General features: G+C 37.3%; 1 protein-coding gene across 7 annotated transcripts in view; it reads left to right on the forward strand.

Moving 5' to 3' along the window:
* The window catches only part of TMEM68 (transmembrane protein 68), a 33,773-nt gene extending 23,266 nt beyond the window's left edge, over positions 1-10,507 (forward strand). For 5 of the 7 annotated variants that reach the window (XM_082601089.1, XM_082601085.1, XM_082601084.1 and 2 more), the window contains 3 exons: positions 795-855; positions 2,931-3,070; positions 8,880-10,507. In XM_082601089.1, the coding sequence (XP_082457215.1) occupies positions 795-855; positions 2,931-3,070; positions 8,880-8,984 (306 nt within the window). In that variant the 3' untranslated portion in view covers positions 8,985-10,507. The remainder of the gene's footprint in view (positions 1-794; positions 856-2,930; positions 3,071-8,879) is intronic. The other 2 variants (XR_014291576.1, XM_082601088.1) reach the window with 2 other exon arrangements.
* Positions 10,508-17,535: the final 7,028 nt, after the last annotated feature.

A 17,535-nucleotide genomic window follows, 5' to 3' on the forward strand; every position in this document is an offset into this window, starting at 1 on the left:
TAAAACATCATTTAATTCAGTATATTTTGTGTACCTTTTAAAGTGTTTTATTCAATTTTTTTTATCTACTTCAGTTTCGCCGTGGCGTAACTTCCTTACATGATACTTTGCTCCTTTATCCATTGTTTCATGACATTTAGATAAGGTCTCCATTTAAAAAAAATCATATTTAATCAATAATATTCATGGAAAAATAGAAACCATGAACTTTTGAGCAGATATCCTCCAAAATAATGATAGAAAGAGTTCTTTTATGTATATGTTTTTCCTTTTTTCTTTTTTTTGGTGTTGAGTATTATACTTACTTTTCATTGATGTTGAACATTATTAAATTTAATAAGCTCACAAAAAAATGGTGTTTCACTAATTCCATGGCAGCATCTTGCTAAAACTTGTCATTTGAACATATGTAAGTTTCTCCATAGAGAGAATTTCTGTCTTGAAACTTTTTCTTCAGTAGCCCACTGAAACCAATTTAATTATCACATTCATTTTACTTAATGAAATTAATGATCACTTTAATCTTAATTTTGAGTTTCAAGAGTTCATGTGGAATGATAGGAAAGTTGGTAAATGGAATATTATGTATTACCACTAGAAGGTAGTGTTTTCAATTTATATTTTTCTACAAATGATCATGTTAATTTTAGTCTGATAAATCACACTGGTGATAACAGTATACCTTTATTTTTAAAATGCCTTGGTTTTGTAACTTAAACAGGCCCTCAAAAGTTTGCATTAGAGACATCAAATGGATTAATGTATTTACTTTTTAATTCAAATTCTCTCTTTAGCCCATTATTCCTATGTTTACACAAAATATTCGAGAAGGATTTAGATCCCTTGGCGGAACAAGTAAGTTCTGATTCATATGGTTTTTCTAATTGTAATGTAATATTTAGAATGTAATATTTTAAATATTTGGGCTTTTGAACACTACAGGAAAACTTTTTGAATTATTACTTTAGAAAATGCATATACTATTTAGATGTTTTCTCTTTAAAATCTAAATGATAACTGGTTCTAAGTAATGGTGGTTCTAGATGTTAGATTTTTGTTAAGAGTCTCACGTATATACTGAAGCTTATTTATCATGGGCTTTTTAAAATTACAGAGTGAATTTTCTAATTTACTGTGTTAAACCATGTTGTTGAGGTTTAAAACAAATGTACTTATTTGTAAATAAAGACTATCTTCCTAACTCATTCCTGAAGAAGTGACAGCTTTAAAAATGGATGGCAATAAAAAAATTTGGGGGAGGGCAGAATTTGAAAGTCTATTTATCTTGAAAGAAGTATATATATATATATATATATATATATATATTTGTATAAATCTTTTAAATTTAAAAAAATTAATTTCTATTGGAGTATAGTTGATTTTACAATGTTGTGTTAGTTTCAGGTGTACAGCAAAGTGAATCAGTTATACATATACACATAGCCACTCTTTTTTAGATTCTTTTCCCATATAGGTCATTACAGAGTGTTGAATAGAGTTCCCTGTGCTATACAGTAGGTTCTTAGACAAGAAAATATTGAATTAAGATTAACAACCTAAGTAGATATCATTTGCTTTAATTTATTTTGGTTACCTCTTGTTTTTTTTTGAACCATGATAGATTTACATTGAAAAGTTCTTTTTGCCTACCTTTAATTTATTGATAGCAAAGTAAGTTTTGAACCTAGCTATAAGAGTGATAACAATTCAATGTGCTTTCTCTTTGCAAAGTCTCTTTTTTGTTTGTTTGTTTTATAGTTTGATTTGTACCCTATGGTTTATATATTATATTTGATTGATTATGTTTTATCCCTAGTGCTATATTGTTAGTGTTCCTGTCCACATACAAATCCCATCCTGAAAACCTTAAACTTCTGTTGTTCCTTTTATGTCTGTGTTGGTATATTGTTGATATTCCATTATGGTTTTTTTAGTTCTTTTTCTTCAAATTTGGAATAGAAAGGCAGATTGATGTGATGTTCAACTTTTGTTGTGTAATTAATCCTTCTAATTTTCTCTCAGATCATTTCTTTAGAATTTAAGTTGCATACCAGAAATTATTCCTAATTTTGTTTCTTTAATTGTAAAGTGGTTTTAAAATTCTTTTTGATTGCTTTTTTTACTTTAAAAGTTGAATATCTCAAAAGTTGGTGTGTAGTGGTATATTTTTTTGAGTGTTACTTTGGGTCTTATGGTATATTCTGTGTTTCCATATATAAAGTGTTTTAAACTTTCAGTACAGTTCTTAATTATGTATTCCATGTTGCTTGTCATTTTTTGGATTCTTTTGTTAAAACTTAGTCTTAGTCCATCAGTTTATGTTACATTACTACCACTTTTATTCTTGCTAAATTTCATGGTTGGTCATTAGCATTAATAATTCTTTTTCCTAGTTTACAGTAATGTTTTTAGTCTTTACTTAGTTTATTGGTGCATTTTAGTCTCATGTTTACTTGAATTTATTTTATGCTTTCATTTTTTCTTTTGTTTGTGTAAGTCACGTATTTATGAGTCTCTAGACTTTTTAGCTTCTAGCTTTTTGTTGCAATCTTTATGCTGTGTTTTGCAATAATAGTAATTAGTTTGCCTTTTAAAATTCTTATATTTTTAAAAGCTCATCTTTCCCCCCTAATTAATAGACCTTATTTTTTTGAGCATTTTTAGGTTTACAGAAAAATTGAGCAGAAGGCATAGAGAGTACCCACAAACCTCGCCACTCCCCAGTTTCTTCTGTTATTCACATCTTGCATTAGTGTGGTACATTTGCTATGATCAATGAAAAGCTCATCTTTAAAAAATATTGTATTAATTGCCAGGAGGTGATCCTGTTTGCCTACATCCTCTAAGTCTTACATAATTAACTTGAAAGTTTACAGTTATATGCTCAGCATATTTAACCAATTAAAATGATTTTGTTTTCTTTAAAACAGGGTTATTTAGGTGGCTGTATGAGAAGTTCCGCTATCCGTTTGCTCCAATGTATGGAGGTTTTCCAGTGAAGTTACGCACCTATTTAGGTGACCCCATTCCGTACGATCCAAAGATCACAGCAGAAGAACTAGCTGAAAAGGTAAATTATTCTTTCTTTCTTAGTTTTAGGACACATTTGTACTTTCAGGTTTTATTTTAAAAATTAATTAATTCTACAAGCATGTTCTGGATCAGTGGTGATTTTCCCCCCGGGGGACATCTGGCAACGTCTGGAGACATTTTTATTGTCACCACGGACGAGACTCGGGAGGAGGTCGTGCTGTTGGCGTCCAGTGGGCAGAGGCCGGGGATGCTTGTAAACATTCTATAGTGCACAGGACACCCGCCCCGCCCCCAACAAGGAACCGTTCTTTCTAAAATGCCAGTTGTGTTGAGGTTAAAATTCTTGGCACCGTTAATTAAAAAGGTTTCGTTAAGTGATATTCAGAAGAAGAAAGCTTTGACCTCCATGAAAAGAAATTGATTTTGTCTGGTAGAAATACCTTGGGAGGAAAATGGAATCGTGTTTAAGAGTGTGGGTTGTGAAGTCGGATTGTTCTAGTGCCACTGTGTGCTTGCTCAGGCAGGGGAGCAGGGGAGAGAATGGAGCCCACTCACAGAGCTACCCCTGGCGGCCACATGCGATTGAGGATATCCATGATTGAGAGCAGTGTCTGCCATCTAGTAAGTGTTCCATGACTGCTGGCTACTGCTGTTATTCTAGGAACTTATGGCCCAGTGTGGCAGGTAAATAACTAAATCGATGCTTTTAAGGTGATGCATTAGCACAATGGTGTGCTTGCGGCACGATTTCTCAACCTGGGCACTATTGGTATTTTGTTGTGCAGTAGTTCTGTGCACTGTAGGTGTTTACTCACTAGATGCTGGTAGCATCTCATCGCTATCCCTCACTCACTGTGACAATAAAAAAAAGTCTCTAGACGTTGCCATTATCCCCTGGGAGACAAAATCTCCCCTGGTTGAGAACTGCTGTTTTAGGGTATTATGGAAACACAAACGAAAGACATCTACATTAAACCAGGGACGCCTCCCTGAAGGAAGTGATGCTTGAATTCAGTTTTGAAAGGCGAAAAGGGGTTCGCTGGATGAAGAGTAGAGAGGTAGAGGAAACAGCGTATGAAAGGATGGCAGCACGAACTGGCGTAAAGTCTTCAGGGAGTTGAGGGTGGTCTGGGGTAGCTAAAGGGATAGAGAGTATAGACAATGAGGCTGGAAACATAGGAGTATCTGGACCACGAAGGCACATCCTTGATTTTGTTTCTTGAAAGCCAGGGGTAGCTACTGAAAGCAGATGACTGATGTAATAGGTTTGCTTTTAGAAAGATCACTAGAAGCAGTAGGGAGGCTGAGTTTGAGTGAGACCAGGAGAAGCTCAAAAGGGAAGGAGACTGCTTTGTGAGGGAAAAAATAGGAAACACTTCCTAGAATTGAGGTCATTTGTGGTAGGTCTTGAAAGACGGACGGGACTTGGACATGCGGACTTGGGGCAGGAGGGAAGAGTTCCAACAAAGAAACGATGGTAGGAAAGTCGACTGCACACACCAACAGTGTAGAGCAGCCTGATGGGACTAGGCCAGTGAGGTTGGGAAGGGTGCCTAATAAATTCGCCTTCAGGAATTTCGCAAAGCACGTGAACATCGTGAAGGTTCTAAGAAGCCCCGCAATAAAGAGGTCTATTTAACTTTGTTTCAAAGAGCATTGCCCAGTCTTATCTGACCAAAACCAGCTCCTGGTTTTTCCTGGAATAGCAGCTAATAACAGCTCTGGAATAAACTGGGGGAATCACTAGTTGAGTGGGTGGGGAGCATTTGGTTGAGATGAAACTGGAAAAGGAAGTGGGAGCTCTATTTTTCGGCCCGTGAATATCAGACTAGGGATTTTGTTTACTAAGAACAGTTCCGTTCGGAGAGGCCATTGGAAGTAGCCATTCGCCCCCAGTGACACTGGCCAAGGCAGGCACACAGCCACACTGGGCGTTCACGGGACAGTACTGGATCCTTTCCACAGGGATGGCCCAGAAGAGGTAGAGCGGACGAGCAACTGTAATACCCAGGGCTGAGCAAGGTCCGGCACTTAGGAAAGGATACCCAGCTGAGGCAGCTAGAATGTCACATCAGATGAGACTGTTCAACTCGAGTAGCTGGTATGTAGGAAGCTTGACAAAGGTAACATTAATGATACATTATGTACCTTGTCTGTGAGCTTCATTCTGAGAAAACGTACCTCCTGCTAGGTATTCTACTAACTGGTTAAGTGACTTGACTCAGAGCTGTAGCAATCCTTTTCCTGAAAGGAAACCCCTCCCACACTGGTTTCCCAGTCCAGGCAGGCTCTGCGCACAGCACTTCTCCCATCCCCAGGTGACGCCTCACGGTGGTGACTTCAGGTGACACCAGGGCTCAGCCCTCACCCTGTCATGTTGCTTCTGCCCACACACTTTATTGTTGCTGTACCACATCTCTGCAGCTCCCTGACAAATGCATTCTCCTTTAGCACAGAGCTGAGCTCTGTTTTGTTCTTTAAAAAGGTTTTTCCCGCCTAACTATTAGGATTTAATTGGGTCAGAGCGAGTTAGGAATACTTTTTTACAAATACCGTCCATTTTTATGGTTAAGATACAAGGTAATGGAGAGAGAGAGGAAGAGAAACTGGCCTGGAAGTTTAGGGATCTGAGTCCTAACCCTAACTCTCCCACCAGGCAGCAGAGTCCGGTTGGGTAAATGGTATGTTCCTCCCTGAGTCTCAGTGTCCTCAACTGTAGAATGGGAAGATTAAAATAGATATCTCAGAGGTTTCGTCCAGGTCTGAAATTAAATGAATCCTGTTCCCTTATTTTTCTCAGTTAAGGAGAATATATTCCTGATCATTAAATTCCCGGGACTTGATTTTTCATATGAGTGAGAAATATATTCGTGGCACTGGTAGAGTTAGATATTTTAGATGTTAAAATATATATTTATATATTTACCAGTTCAAACTAATAAAAAGAAGAGGCCTTCCTGAATCATTGAAATACCTCAGTTATTGTCTCCAGTTACTTTATGTACTTTATTATCAGTATTTATAGTAACAGAAGTTGTCTACGAAAGCATAGTTTAGTAAAATTTCTTGAGGGCATTTCCTTAAATATATAGTTGCCATATCCATATTTCTGATGGTAAGTTGTCACTGCTGAACTAAAGTAAACTTGCAATAAAGAATACTTGAAATTTTCCTTTTGTGGATACATTGCATGAATTTCCAATCTCCATTGTTTACAATATAAGCATAAACGGTAGCATAATGATCCCTGGATTATCGCAAATTCAAAATTACTAACATCTAAATTAATGTAGAAATGAAACCTCATTTAAGAAATGGGAGCTAGACTGTTCAGGCATTTGATTGTGGAGAAGATTCATTTTGTAGACACTATCTAAATCTAAATGAAAATACACTGTACTCATGCTGAAGAGGGCACTTGGGATACTACCTTAAAGTTCTCTCAGTCTTAAAGAAATCTGTTCTGTTTCCATCTGTCTCTTTGCCACGCTCTCTGCATTCTGCATACACACATCCACATATATGTAAAGTACAGATTTATTTATATGTACAGGTATGTATAATATACATGTCCTATGAAGGTGGAAGGAAGGTGGGGAGAAGTGGGTAGATTTGAGTGGTACTGGGAATGAGCTAACGGATGCCACCAATGGATTCTTATTCTCAGTGAATGAGAAGCAGGATTTGTTAAGGATGGTTCCCAGGTTTTGGTTACTGGGCTGGATTCATGGCCATTTGCTGAAATAGGGCGTGAACTCAGGAAAGACAAAGGATGGGATGGGGGGAAAGAGTGCTAGTTCAGTCTAAATTAAGCATGTTGAGTTTGAGGTGCCTTTAAAACATTCAAGGGAAGTCATATTGAACATTCCTACCCAAGGCTGGGCGGCTGGAGATACAAATCTGGGAGTCGTCAGCAAATGGATGGTAATTAACGCTGTGGAAAGCTTACTGAGCCTTGGAGGAATAAGTCAGTGCTTGATTTGGGGAGTGTAAATCTGCAAAAGGTGGTTGAAAGGGAGCGTCCTGAAAACCTAGCTTTTCCTCCAGGAGTGTGAGTTCCAGAAGCAGGATCCATGGTGACTAAGAGGTCATGTCAGATGAAAAGAATGTCCGTGGGATTTAGTGACAAAAGGGGGTCATTAGTGATCTTTGCGAGAACCGTATTTTCTTAATGCGCAGACCTCGTATTTCTCCACCCAAAAGTTCTTCCTTGATACATCAATTCATACTAAACAAAGTCTCTACTTTTTCACTTGGTATTTAACTCCCTTCGTGATTTAATTGAAACCTACCTGTAAAGCCTTATACTGCCCAGCAAATGAACGCATATCCGAAATGCCAGCTCTCCGTCGCTTAACTGTTTTCTTGTGGTCTTTTCTCTCTTGCTCCTTTCTTCACTGCTGTTGAAATCTTACAGGCCGGGGGAGACCCAGACCAAACAGTACCCCGTTCACGCAAACTTCCCTGGTCACCGGCCACCGGTGAACTTCAGATGTGTTCTTTTCACATCTCAGATGATATAGCTCACAAATGAGCTTACATTCTAACTACTTTGTCCTTGATTATGCTTATTATGAGCTCCTTGAGATTAGAGACTTGTTTCACTAACGTTATAGCTTCCAAAGCATCTAGTATTTTCTGAGTGAATGAATAAAATTTTAAAAATACACGGCACAGAACACAACGTGTGTGTCAGTCGCTGTGCTAAGTGCCTGAAGACATGGCTTCAGTTTCATGTAATCCTTATCATCAAGTGTATGAAATTGTTCTCATCTCACAGATGTGAAAACTTGTGCATTAGAGAGGCATATTTTTAAAATACATCTTTGGGCTAGGGTTTCTTAATTATATTTAAAAATAAATGAAGGTCCAAGATTTGTAAAAAGAAGGCTTAATAAAGGTTAGCATCTGAAAAGAAGTGTGTATGGGTGTGCCTGCCTGCACTATGTGCACGCAGAAAAAAATTTTTTAGAGGGCCACAAACTGATTTAACGTAAAAATTGTTATTGTAAATCAAGTATACTTCAATAAAATAAATTAAAAACAAGTAAAAATTGTTGAAATTTGTCATGAATTTAATGGGAACAATTAGTTTTAGAAGATTTCTTGATATATCCTAATTGACTTTTCCATTGCTATGACTTAATTTAAATTCCTATTAAATTATCTAGAAATTGGGGTAAAGGACTAAAGCATATCTGCTTGTTCGTAGTTTTCCTCACTTTTTCCTGTCGCATTGCCTGATGTGATTGGTGTGTATGGTCACGAAAGACAAATACATAAAAGTTTACTAATGGGTGAATAGGAGTGAAAACTTCCATTTACCTACCGGAAAATTTCCTACTACATTTTTCTTCTGATTTTTTTCCCTTCAGTTCTTTTTAGTGTTTATTATGTGCAAGGCATTACTGTGCTCAGTGCTGGAGGAATGCTAAGATGTATTTTAAGGAGCTTACAACCTGGTGTAGAAAGTTACCATTCAGACAGTATCTGTAATTCAGGTTTAATAAAGTAAGTATAAGAAATATGCTATGCACAGGGAAGAGCCACTGCATCAATGAAAGTTCAAGAACCTTCTGTACTAAACACAATTTGCAATGTTCTGTTATTTTTTTTGTATGTTTAAAATGCTGAAAGGGTTTTGAAGTTAAATAAACAGTATTACATTTAAAAAAAAAAGAAATAGGCTATGGGCGTGCTGAGAAGGAAATCATTTATTCAGAGTAGCGACGGGTGCTAAGTTAGGGAAGACTTCTTATAAGTAATAGTATATTAAAATCCTTACTAACTAAATATCTACATTGAGAACTAAAAGAATAACGGCTTTTCTTTTGTTTCCTTGATAGACGAAGGATGCTGTTCAGGCTTTGATTGATAAGCACCAAAGAATACCCGGAAACATTATGAGTGCTTTGCTAGAACGTTTTCATAACAAACAAAAGATCAACTAGAAGACTCTTTAATACATTTATATTAATATGTTTATGTCTGTAGGACGGTCTTCAAAATTTTGTGGGTTCTATAATTAGTATTTTTTAAAAACTCATGTTAATAAGTATCTTTCACTAAACTTGTTTAACATTGTATTGTCAATTTTGTTTCTGCAATCTGTTGTGTCACATTTAAACAATAACTCGTTACATGCCTAATTATTCAGAAAAGGATCATGGTTCTTTGTATAATTTCCTAATAATGTATCATAAACATAGATTCTTAAAGTTAAGTTTATTAATAACAGCAATGGAGGTTAAAGAAACATTCCTAAATAATGCATCTAGTTTCTGTATCCCTTGCCCCGAGCTAGTTCTGCAAGGTGGCATAGCCTAGGGTTCAGTACAGACACTTCAGTTAGGAACAAACATGCTCTTTCCTCTGGCCCTCATTCCTTCCATGACCTTGGGCAAATCACACAATGTTTTTATGCCTCAACAATTCAATTTTTAAAAACATGTTAATACTTTGGTAAGGAACATTGTTTTAAATTCTTTATATTCGCTGTGATTGATAACTGTAGAACGAAATTGTAACTGAATTAATTAAACAATAGCAACATCTTTTAGAAGTTTATATATATATTTTGTCCATAGGATATTTAAATGATTCCTTCAGGTATGATGTCAAGTTGCCAAGGACAATGAAAATGATGTACTCTTTTTCAAATTGAGTAAAAAATAAATTAGGGAAAGTAAAATTTCTAATTATTGTTATTATTCTTTCTAGTATTATATATATATATATATATATATATATATATATATATTTTTTTTTTTTTTTTTTTTTTTTTCCGTACACGGGCCTCTCACTGCTGTGGCCTCTCCCGTTGTGGAGCACAGGCTCCGGACGCGCAGGCCCAGCGGCCATGGCTCACGCGTAGCATGTGGGATCTTCCCGGACTGGGGCACGAACCCGTGTCCCCTGCATCGGCAGGCTGACTCTCAACCACTGTGCCACCAGGGAAGCCCCCTCTAGTATTATATTTTTAATGAGACTCTGTAGACAAGCCGTACAGGGTGTGCTGTGCATTGTCAGCCCTATGATATGGCATTTAATAGAGTCAGGATAGAAATCACGGTTGTGCCCTGCATCTCATATGTTAGAAGCTGATTCTAGGCTGATGAAAGCACAGAGAGAAAGCTCTGCTTTTGCTCAACATCATGACTTATTCAGCTTGACTTTGCAACCAGTCAGATGGTTTATTGTTTCAATAAAAATATACTTGAATAATGAATTTATGTGAACATAAGTCTTTCTGAAAAATTAATGGCTTTCGATTTGTTGTCTCCTTGAAATCTGAATTTAAAAGTATTTAAAGACAATAGTACCAGAAATCAAATGCAGTATGTCCCTCTCCCTTTTTAAGATATTAAATTACTTGGATTTTTGTATAAATTTTTGTATAACAAGTATGTATGTATGATACGTGTAATGTATATAAAATTAAGCAGCATAAAAATAAAAGTAAAGCTGAACTGAAGTTCATATTCTTGTGAGATTACATATGTGACATTTTCTTATTTTAAACTGATTTTTTTGTTTTATTATTTATGTATTTCTCACATACAATCATATTCATCAATCTCAGCCACAATGAATAAACCTGACTTTCCAATGTAATAAATATATTTTGATTCCCATTTCAATGAAAAGAGTCAACTAATGATATTTTGCAGCTTTTTTTCCCCTCTCTAGCAGTGAGCAGTGTTTGTTTAAAATTGATAAATATTTCCGGAATGAAGAAATAAATGAATCATAATATGAACGAGAATAATATTTTTTGGCAACTATTGGGTTTTAAAAACTGTAGAAAGAAACATTCATTGCTAATGTAGCAAAAGCCATTATTTTTTACAGTATTTAAGTTTTACTGCATTACTTAAAACCTTTTTTTCTTCTTTGATACTCAGATTAACAGGAAGGCTTTCTGTCTTGTTTGATGCAAGATCTCTATCTTTGCTATTTGAATTTAAATGCCATTTAGAAGAATGAGGGAATGTGACTAAATATAGAGACATAAGTAATAATAGAAAGGAGGAGGTGTTAGGGGTTGTTTTGGTTTTGTTTTTAGTTTACCATTTTGTCTTACACTTAAAATTTTTTTTGTTTTATATTGGAGTTTAGTTGATTTACAATGTTGTATTAGTTTCAGGTGTACAGCAAAGTGAATCAGTTATACATACACATATAGCCACTCTGTTTTAGATGCTTTTCCCATACAGTCATTACAGAGTACTGAGTAGAGTTCCCTGTGCTATACAGTAGGTCCTTGTTGATTATCTATTTTACATATTGTAGTGTGTATATTTTAATGCCAATCTCCTAATTTATCCCTCCCCCCAACCTTTCCCCCTTGGTAACCATACATTTGTTTTCTATGTCTGTGAGTCTGTTTCTGTTTTGTAAATAAATTCATTTGTATCAGTTTTTTAGATTCCACATATAAGTGGTATTATATGATATTTGTCTTTCTCTGTCTGACTTACTTCACTTAGTATGATAACCTCTAGGTCCATCCATGTTGCACAAATGGCATTATTTCATCCTTTTTTATGGCTGAGTAATATTCCATTGTATATATGTACCACATCTTCTTTATCCATTCATCTGCTGATGGACACTTAGGTCGCTTCCATTTCTTATTGTAAATAGTGAACACTGGGAAGTGCATGTCTTTTCAAATTGTGGTTTTCAAGGGGGGGTGTTTTTCACGCTTTTTGAAACATGTGTCCTCAAGTCAGAGCCTGATGAAAGCCAGGGACTCCCTCCAGAAGCATGAACTTGGCCCACTTTTATGGGAAATCTTTCCTACCCTTTCAGAAAAATTTTCATTTTGAAACAATTACAAATCTACCAAAAAGTTGCAATTATTGTGCACAGTACTCCATATACTTTCACCCAGATTCCCCAACTGTTATGGCATGTTTGTTTTATTATCTTCATATGCTCTCTCTCCCTCCCTCCCTCCCTCTCTCTCTCTCTCTCTTTGTCCTCTCTTTCCTCCCTCCCCACATATATATCTATAAAGTTTTCTCCCTAATCGTCTGATGGTAAATGCAGATACCATGCCCCTTCCTATGTGGCCGTCCATTTATGGAACCACAGAGCAATGATCAAAATCAGGAAATTTATCATTGAGATAATAGTATTATCTGATCTAATGACCGGATTCAAATTTCACCAGTTGTCTCAATAATATCCTTTGCATCAATTTCTCCTCCTGATGCACGGTTCATAGCAGGACCACACACTGCATTTAGTTTTCCTATGTCTTTAGTCACCTTTCATCTGGGATGATTCCCCAGCCCTACTTTGTCTTGAAGGATACTGACATTTTTGGAGAAGACAGACTATCTGTTCTGTAGCCACCTCTTCAATCTGTTTTTCCCTGATGTTCCATCATGATTTGATTCAGGTTATGCATTATTCCAGAAATGCTACATAAATGATGCTGTGCTCTTTCCAGTGGGTCATATCAGGAGGCAGAGAATGTTGATTTGTGTCATTACGTAGTAACTTGATCACTTGGTTAAAGTGGCGCCCACCAGGTTTCTTCCCTGTAAAGTTATTATTTCCTTTGTAATGAATAAGTTTATGGAGAGAATATGTAAATATCTGTTCCACATCAAACTTTCACCCAATGGTTTTAGCATCTTTGAACTGAGTATTGCCAGGATAAATTCTTACTCTGAGGGTTTCAACGTGTGAAACCCTATTATTATTATTCTATTATTCTACGTTTATGAGTTGGCATCCTACTGTAAGAAGAAACTTCCCAATTTCCACCCCCCCACACACACACCAAACACTTACCTATCATCTGAGGTTCATATTTTGTTTAAAGGATAATGCATATACTCTTAAGTGATTTAAATATGAGACCCTTTGAAGTTTATGACATTTTATGAACCATTGAAATAATAGACATTTACAGGGGTAACTTGCGTGTGTTTTTGTATTTATGTATAAGATTACTATTTTTAAAATATATTTTTGTTACTTTTTTATTGGGCAGATATACATACCAAGATTTACAATGTTAACCCTTTTTAAGTGTACAGTTCACTGGCATTAAATACATTCGCAATATGGTGGAACCATCACCACTCTCCATTTCCAGAACTTCTTCACCATCCCAAACAGAAACTCTGGACCCATTAAACAGTAACTGTCCATTCACCTCGCCCTCATTTCCTGGTAAACTCTATTCTACTTTCTGTTTCTATGAATTTTTCCACTCTAAGTACCTTATACAAACACAATCACAATATCTGTCTTTTTGTGTCTGGCTTATTTCACTTAACATAAATATCTGAGCTCTTTCCTGACATCAAATGACATGGTTCCAACGCCAGTTCTCTGACATCAGCTGGGTGTCCTCCAATTCCATTCAAGTCTGACACTAACTACTAGAGTCAACACAGACCCTACAGGGTAAGGGCTCAGTCCCACAAGACTGCCCCTACTTCAGATGCCAGCTGCAAACGGGGCCCCCAGGCCGCTCCCACTTCCGCCTGGCCTACTACAGATTTGGAGGTTCCCATGACATCCCCTCAGGTGGCATAATTCCATAGAACAACTCAGACCTCAGGAAAATGCTGTACTAATAATTTTATTATCAAAGATTCAGCCCAGGAACAGCCAAATGGAAGAGGGCAAGCTACAGGGTGCGGGGCGCAGAGCTTCCACGCCCCCTCTGGGTGCACTGCCTGCCCAGCATGTCCAGGTGTTCCCCAACCCAGAAGCCTTCCCAAACCACACAGTGATCACCATTGGTGGCTGAACTACATCTCTAATCCGTCCCTGCTCCCTGGACGTTGAGGATGGGGCTGAAAGTTCTAACTCTCTAATCAGTTAGTTTTTCTGGTAACCAGCTCCCACCCTGAAGCAATTTAGCTACCTCCCGCCCCAGACCAGGAGTCATCTCATTAGCATACAAAAGGTATTCCTAACAGGACATTCTGAGAGCTTTAGGGGCTCAGTGCCAGGAGCTGGGAACAAAGACCAAATATATCTGTTTATTCATTATACCGCAATAATGTTTTCAAGGTTCATTCACATTGTAGAATGTGTCAGAATTGCATTCCTTTTTACTGTTGAAAAGTACTCGGTTGTAGGTATGTATCACATCTTGTCTCTATATTCTAAATGTTTCTATTCTTTGGCTGTTGTGAATAATGTTGCTATGAACATTGGTGTTCAAGTATCTGTTTGAGTCCCTGCTTTCTTTTCTTTTGGTTATACACCTAGGAGTGGAATTGCTGGATCATATGGTCATTCTATGTTTAACTTTTTGAAGAATCACCAAACTGATTTCCACCAGACCATACCATTTTACAGCCCCAGGAGCAGTGCACCAGGGTTCCGATTTCTCCATATCCTCACCAACACTTGTTATTTTTATTTTTTTTTGAGAACAGCTATCCCACTGGGTGTGAAATGGTGTTTCATTGTGGTTTTGATTTGCATTTCCCTAATGACTAGGGACTTTGAACATCTTTTCATGCGCTGGTTTGACATTTGTATATCTTCACTCGAGAAATGTCTATTCAAATTCTTTGCCCATTTTTGAATTAGGTTTTTGTTGTTGTTGAGTTGTTTTTTTTTTTTTTTTTACTGAAGTAGAGTTGATTTACAATGCTGTGCCAATCTGCTGTACAGCAAAGGCACTCACTTTTACACATACAGACATTCTTTTTTTAAAAATTTATTTTATTTATTTGGTTGTGCCGGGTCTCAGTTGCGGCAGGTGGGTTCCTTAGTTGTGGCATGCGAACCCTTAGCTGTGGCATGCACGTGGGATCTAATTCCCTGAGGAGGGATCGAACCTGGGCCCCCTGCATTGGGAGCATGGAGTCCTAACCACTTCGCCACCAGGGAAGTCCCTACATTCTATTTTTTAATATTCTTTTCCATTATGGTTTATCCCAGGGGACTGGATATAGTTTCCTGTGCTATATAGTAGGACCTTGTTGTTTATGTGGATGGGGGACTGGGACCCTGCCCCCAGGCTGCACTATTGTTTCTTAGCTGCTCCTCCCTTGTCTCTGCATCCCCTCCCTTCCCTGATTAGCAACTGTTTGAACCTGCCCATTGGAACTCAGGGAAGGTCGTGGAGGCTGAACGAAGCCTATTTCCTGTAATCAGAAAATGGGGGACACAGAAAGGCTTTTGTGTCCAGGAGCCCCCCAGGGTCCTGCTCGGTATCCCCCATAGAAGACATTTCCTGGGCTTTTTCACACATTAGTTTAGCTTGCACCTCAATGGCCAACACCTACGTGACTACGTCTAACTGCCGGAGGCTGGTGGTGCACGCCCAGCTACAAACTGAGGTTCCTGAAAAGGCAGAGAGGACATTAGGATACAGGGCGCCATGGCCACCTTGAAGAAATCATGAGTGAGAACAATGTTGGGTGACTGTGGACTCGCAGCCTTAGTCCACTTCTCCTGGCAAATACTCAGACTTAGGGAGGGGGGCCCACAATTTGGAAACTTTGAGGAAGGGAATCCCCAGAAATGAGAGATTTTTCTTGCTCCGGGCAAGAGTGATAAACCAAGGCACATGATCTGGTGCGACTCTGACCTGGGTTCTACCCAATAAGGGGGAAAATCAAGTCCACTTTTTTTTTTGTTTATTTTTTAAACTTATATACTTATTTATATTAGCCCAGGACAGAAGGATTCAAAGTGAGTTGTGAACATTGTGTATGCTGCATGACCTTTCTCCAAGTACCTATTTAAAATTTTTTTTTGCTTTTGACAGAAGATGTATTACTTTCGTAATTTAACTATTTAATCAAATGAATTTAAATAAGAACAGGCACTGTGATAGGTACTCTTACTGAGACATGTCCTATGAAAGCAATGATATTTCGTGCAGTTATGTTTTTCTATTTCAAATTGACTGGGACTGTTGTGAAGACACCAACAGAATCATAAACTATAATATTTATTTTCTGTCAGTGTTAGCTAAGATAGACAGTAGATGATAAAAATATAAAACACCATTTTTCAAGAGGATTTGTAATATGAGAGGAGGTGAAAACTAGATTGAAAATACTTTGTTACATCCAATTCTTCACTCAGGATGTCCATCTCCCCAGGATACTAAGCATTAAGTTAATTGAGATGACAATTCTGTGTTTCTGGTCTGCATTTAGATAAAGTCCTGTGTTACTAACAAGGGTTACAAGCAAGCCTGCATCTTACTGCTCGCCCTTTCTTCCTCCTCCAGTCACTTGCTTTTAGTCATACAGGTTTGTTAGTTTTTAGTTTCTCTGCACCTCGCTCCTACATTTCCTCTGCCTAGCTGCACAATCCCCTCAACTCCTCCAGCTTTCTTTGGCTAACTCTTGTTCAGCTAACAAGTCCTATCCCTGATGGTCTTCTCTGTCCCCCTGCAGGCTTGAGTGCCTTAGATTTCCTTTCTTTTTCATTTGTCACACTTGAGATGCAATAAACATTATCTGCCAGAAGCATGGTAGCACTGTGATTAAGAGCTTGGGCTCCAGAGACAGCCAAACTGGGTTTGAATGTCGCTTCTTCCACATCTTAGTAGAAAGAGCTTGGGCAACTCACATCACCTCTTCAAGCAAAAAACAGATGTAATTTACTTGGCATGGTGCTGGCATAGATGCTGGATACAGGTCATATATTGTTAATATTAAGAATCAGCAAATTAAGAGTCATAGCACTGACAATTGTGCCCTTGGTTCCTTGAAGAATACTTACCATATTATAAACAGTTACCGAATAAATGAACAAAGTGTATGAGAAGACTAAAATATTTTCTTGGGGTAAAAGAAATCATGTGACTGACTTCATATAAAAAAGCAATTTAATCGATTTGTAAAAACTCACCTTTGTATTTAAATCCCAAGTTCTACTAGCTAGAAAATTAGAATCAGTTCAAAAATAGTTTGCTCTATTGATTAATCAAAAGAACTTGATTCCCCTAAAGATCAATGTTCAGGACTACACTAACCCTAGAATGTAGACAACAAACAAATCCTCTCAGTAAAATGTATTGCATTGAGTTTCCTGCAAATCGAATCTAGGAATTGTTCCTTTTCATCGATTGGTACTACCATCCTGAAATGCTACAAAGAGGTTTCTTTTAAGTGTTCCAGGATACAAGTAAATGGATTTTGTGAAACCTGTGTGGGATAACTTTTGGAAAAGAACAGTGTATTTTGTGTGCGTTAAAGACTGAAAAAGAATAATTGGCATTAAATTTAGGCAAGTGCGGTATTGATTAATTTTCTTGAGCCTCAGTGTGATGAGGTACTATAATAGTCTGGACAGGGAGGTTGTGAAGCCCAGAGAGATTTTTTTTTTTTTAAAGATAATACTACATAAAAGACACATTCCATCCATTTTCTCCTGAAAGAACTTTCCTTTCCCTCGTCCACTCGGGTCACATTTGAGCATGTATTCATTCTCTCATCTTTCTTTCTTACTAACATGGATGATGTTAGTTTTTATGAAAAAGGTGGGTGACAAGATTCT

Source organism: Mesoplodon mirus, assembly GCF_964341445.2.
Source record: "Mesoplodon mirus genome assembly, chromosome: 16".
Classification (NCBI taxonomy): domain Eukaryota; kingdom Metazoa; phylum Chordata; class Mammalia; order Artiodactyla; family Ziphiidae; genus Mesoplodon; species Mesoplodon mirus.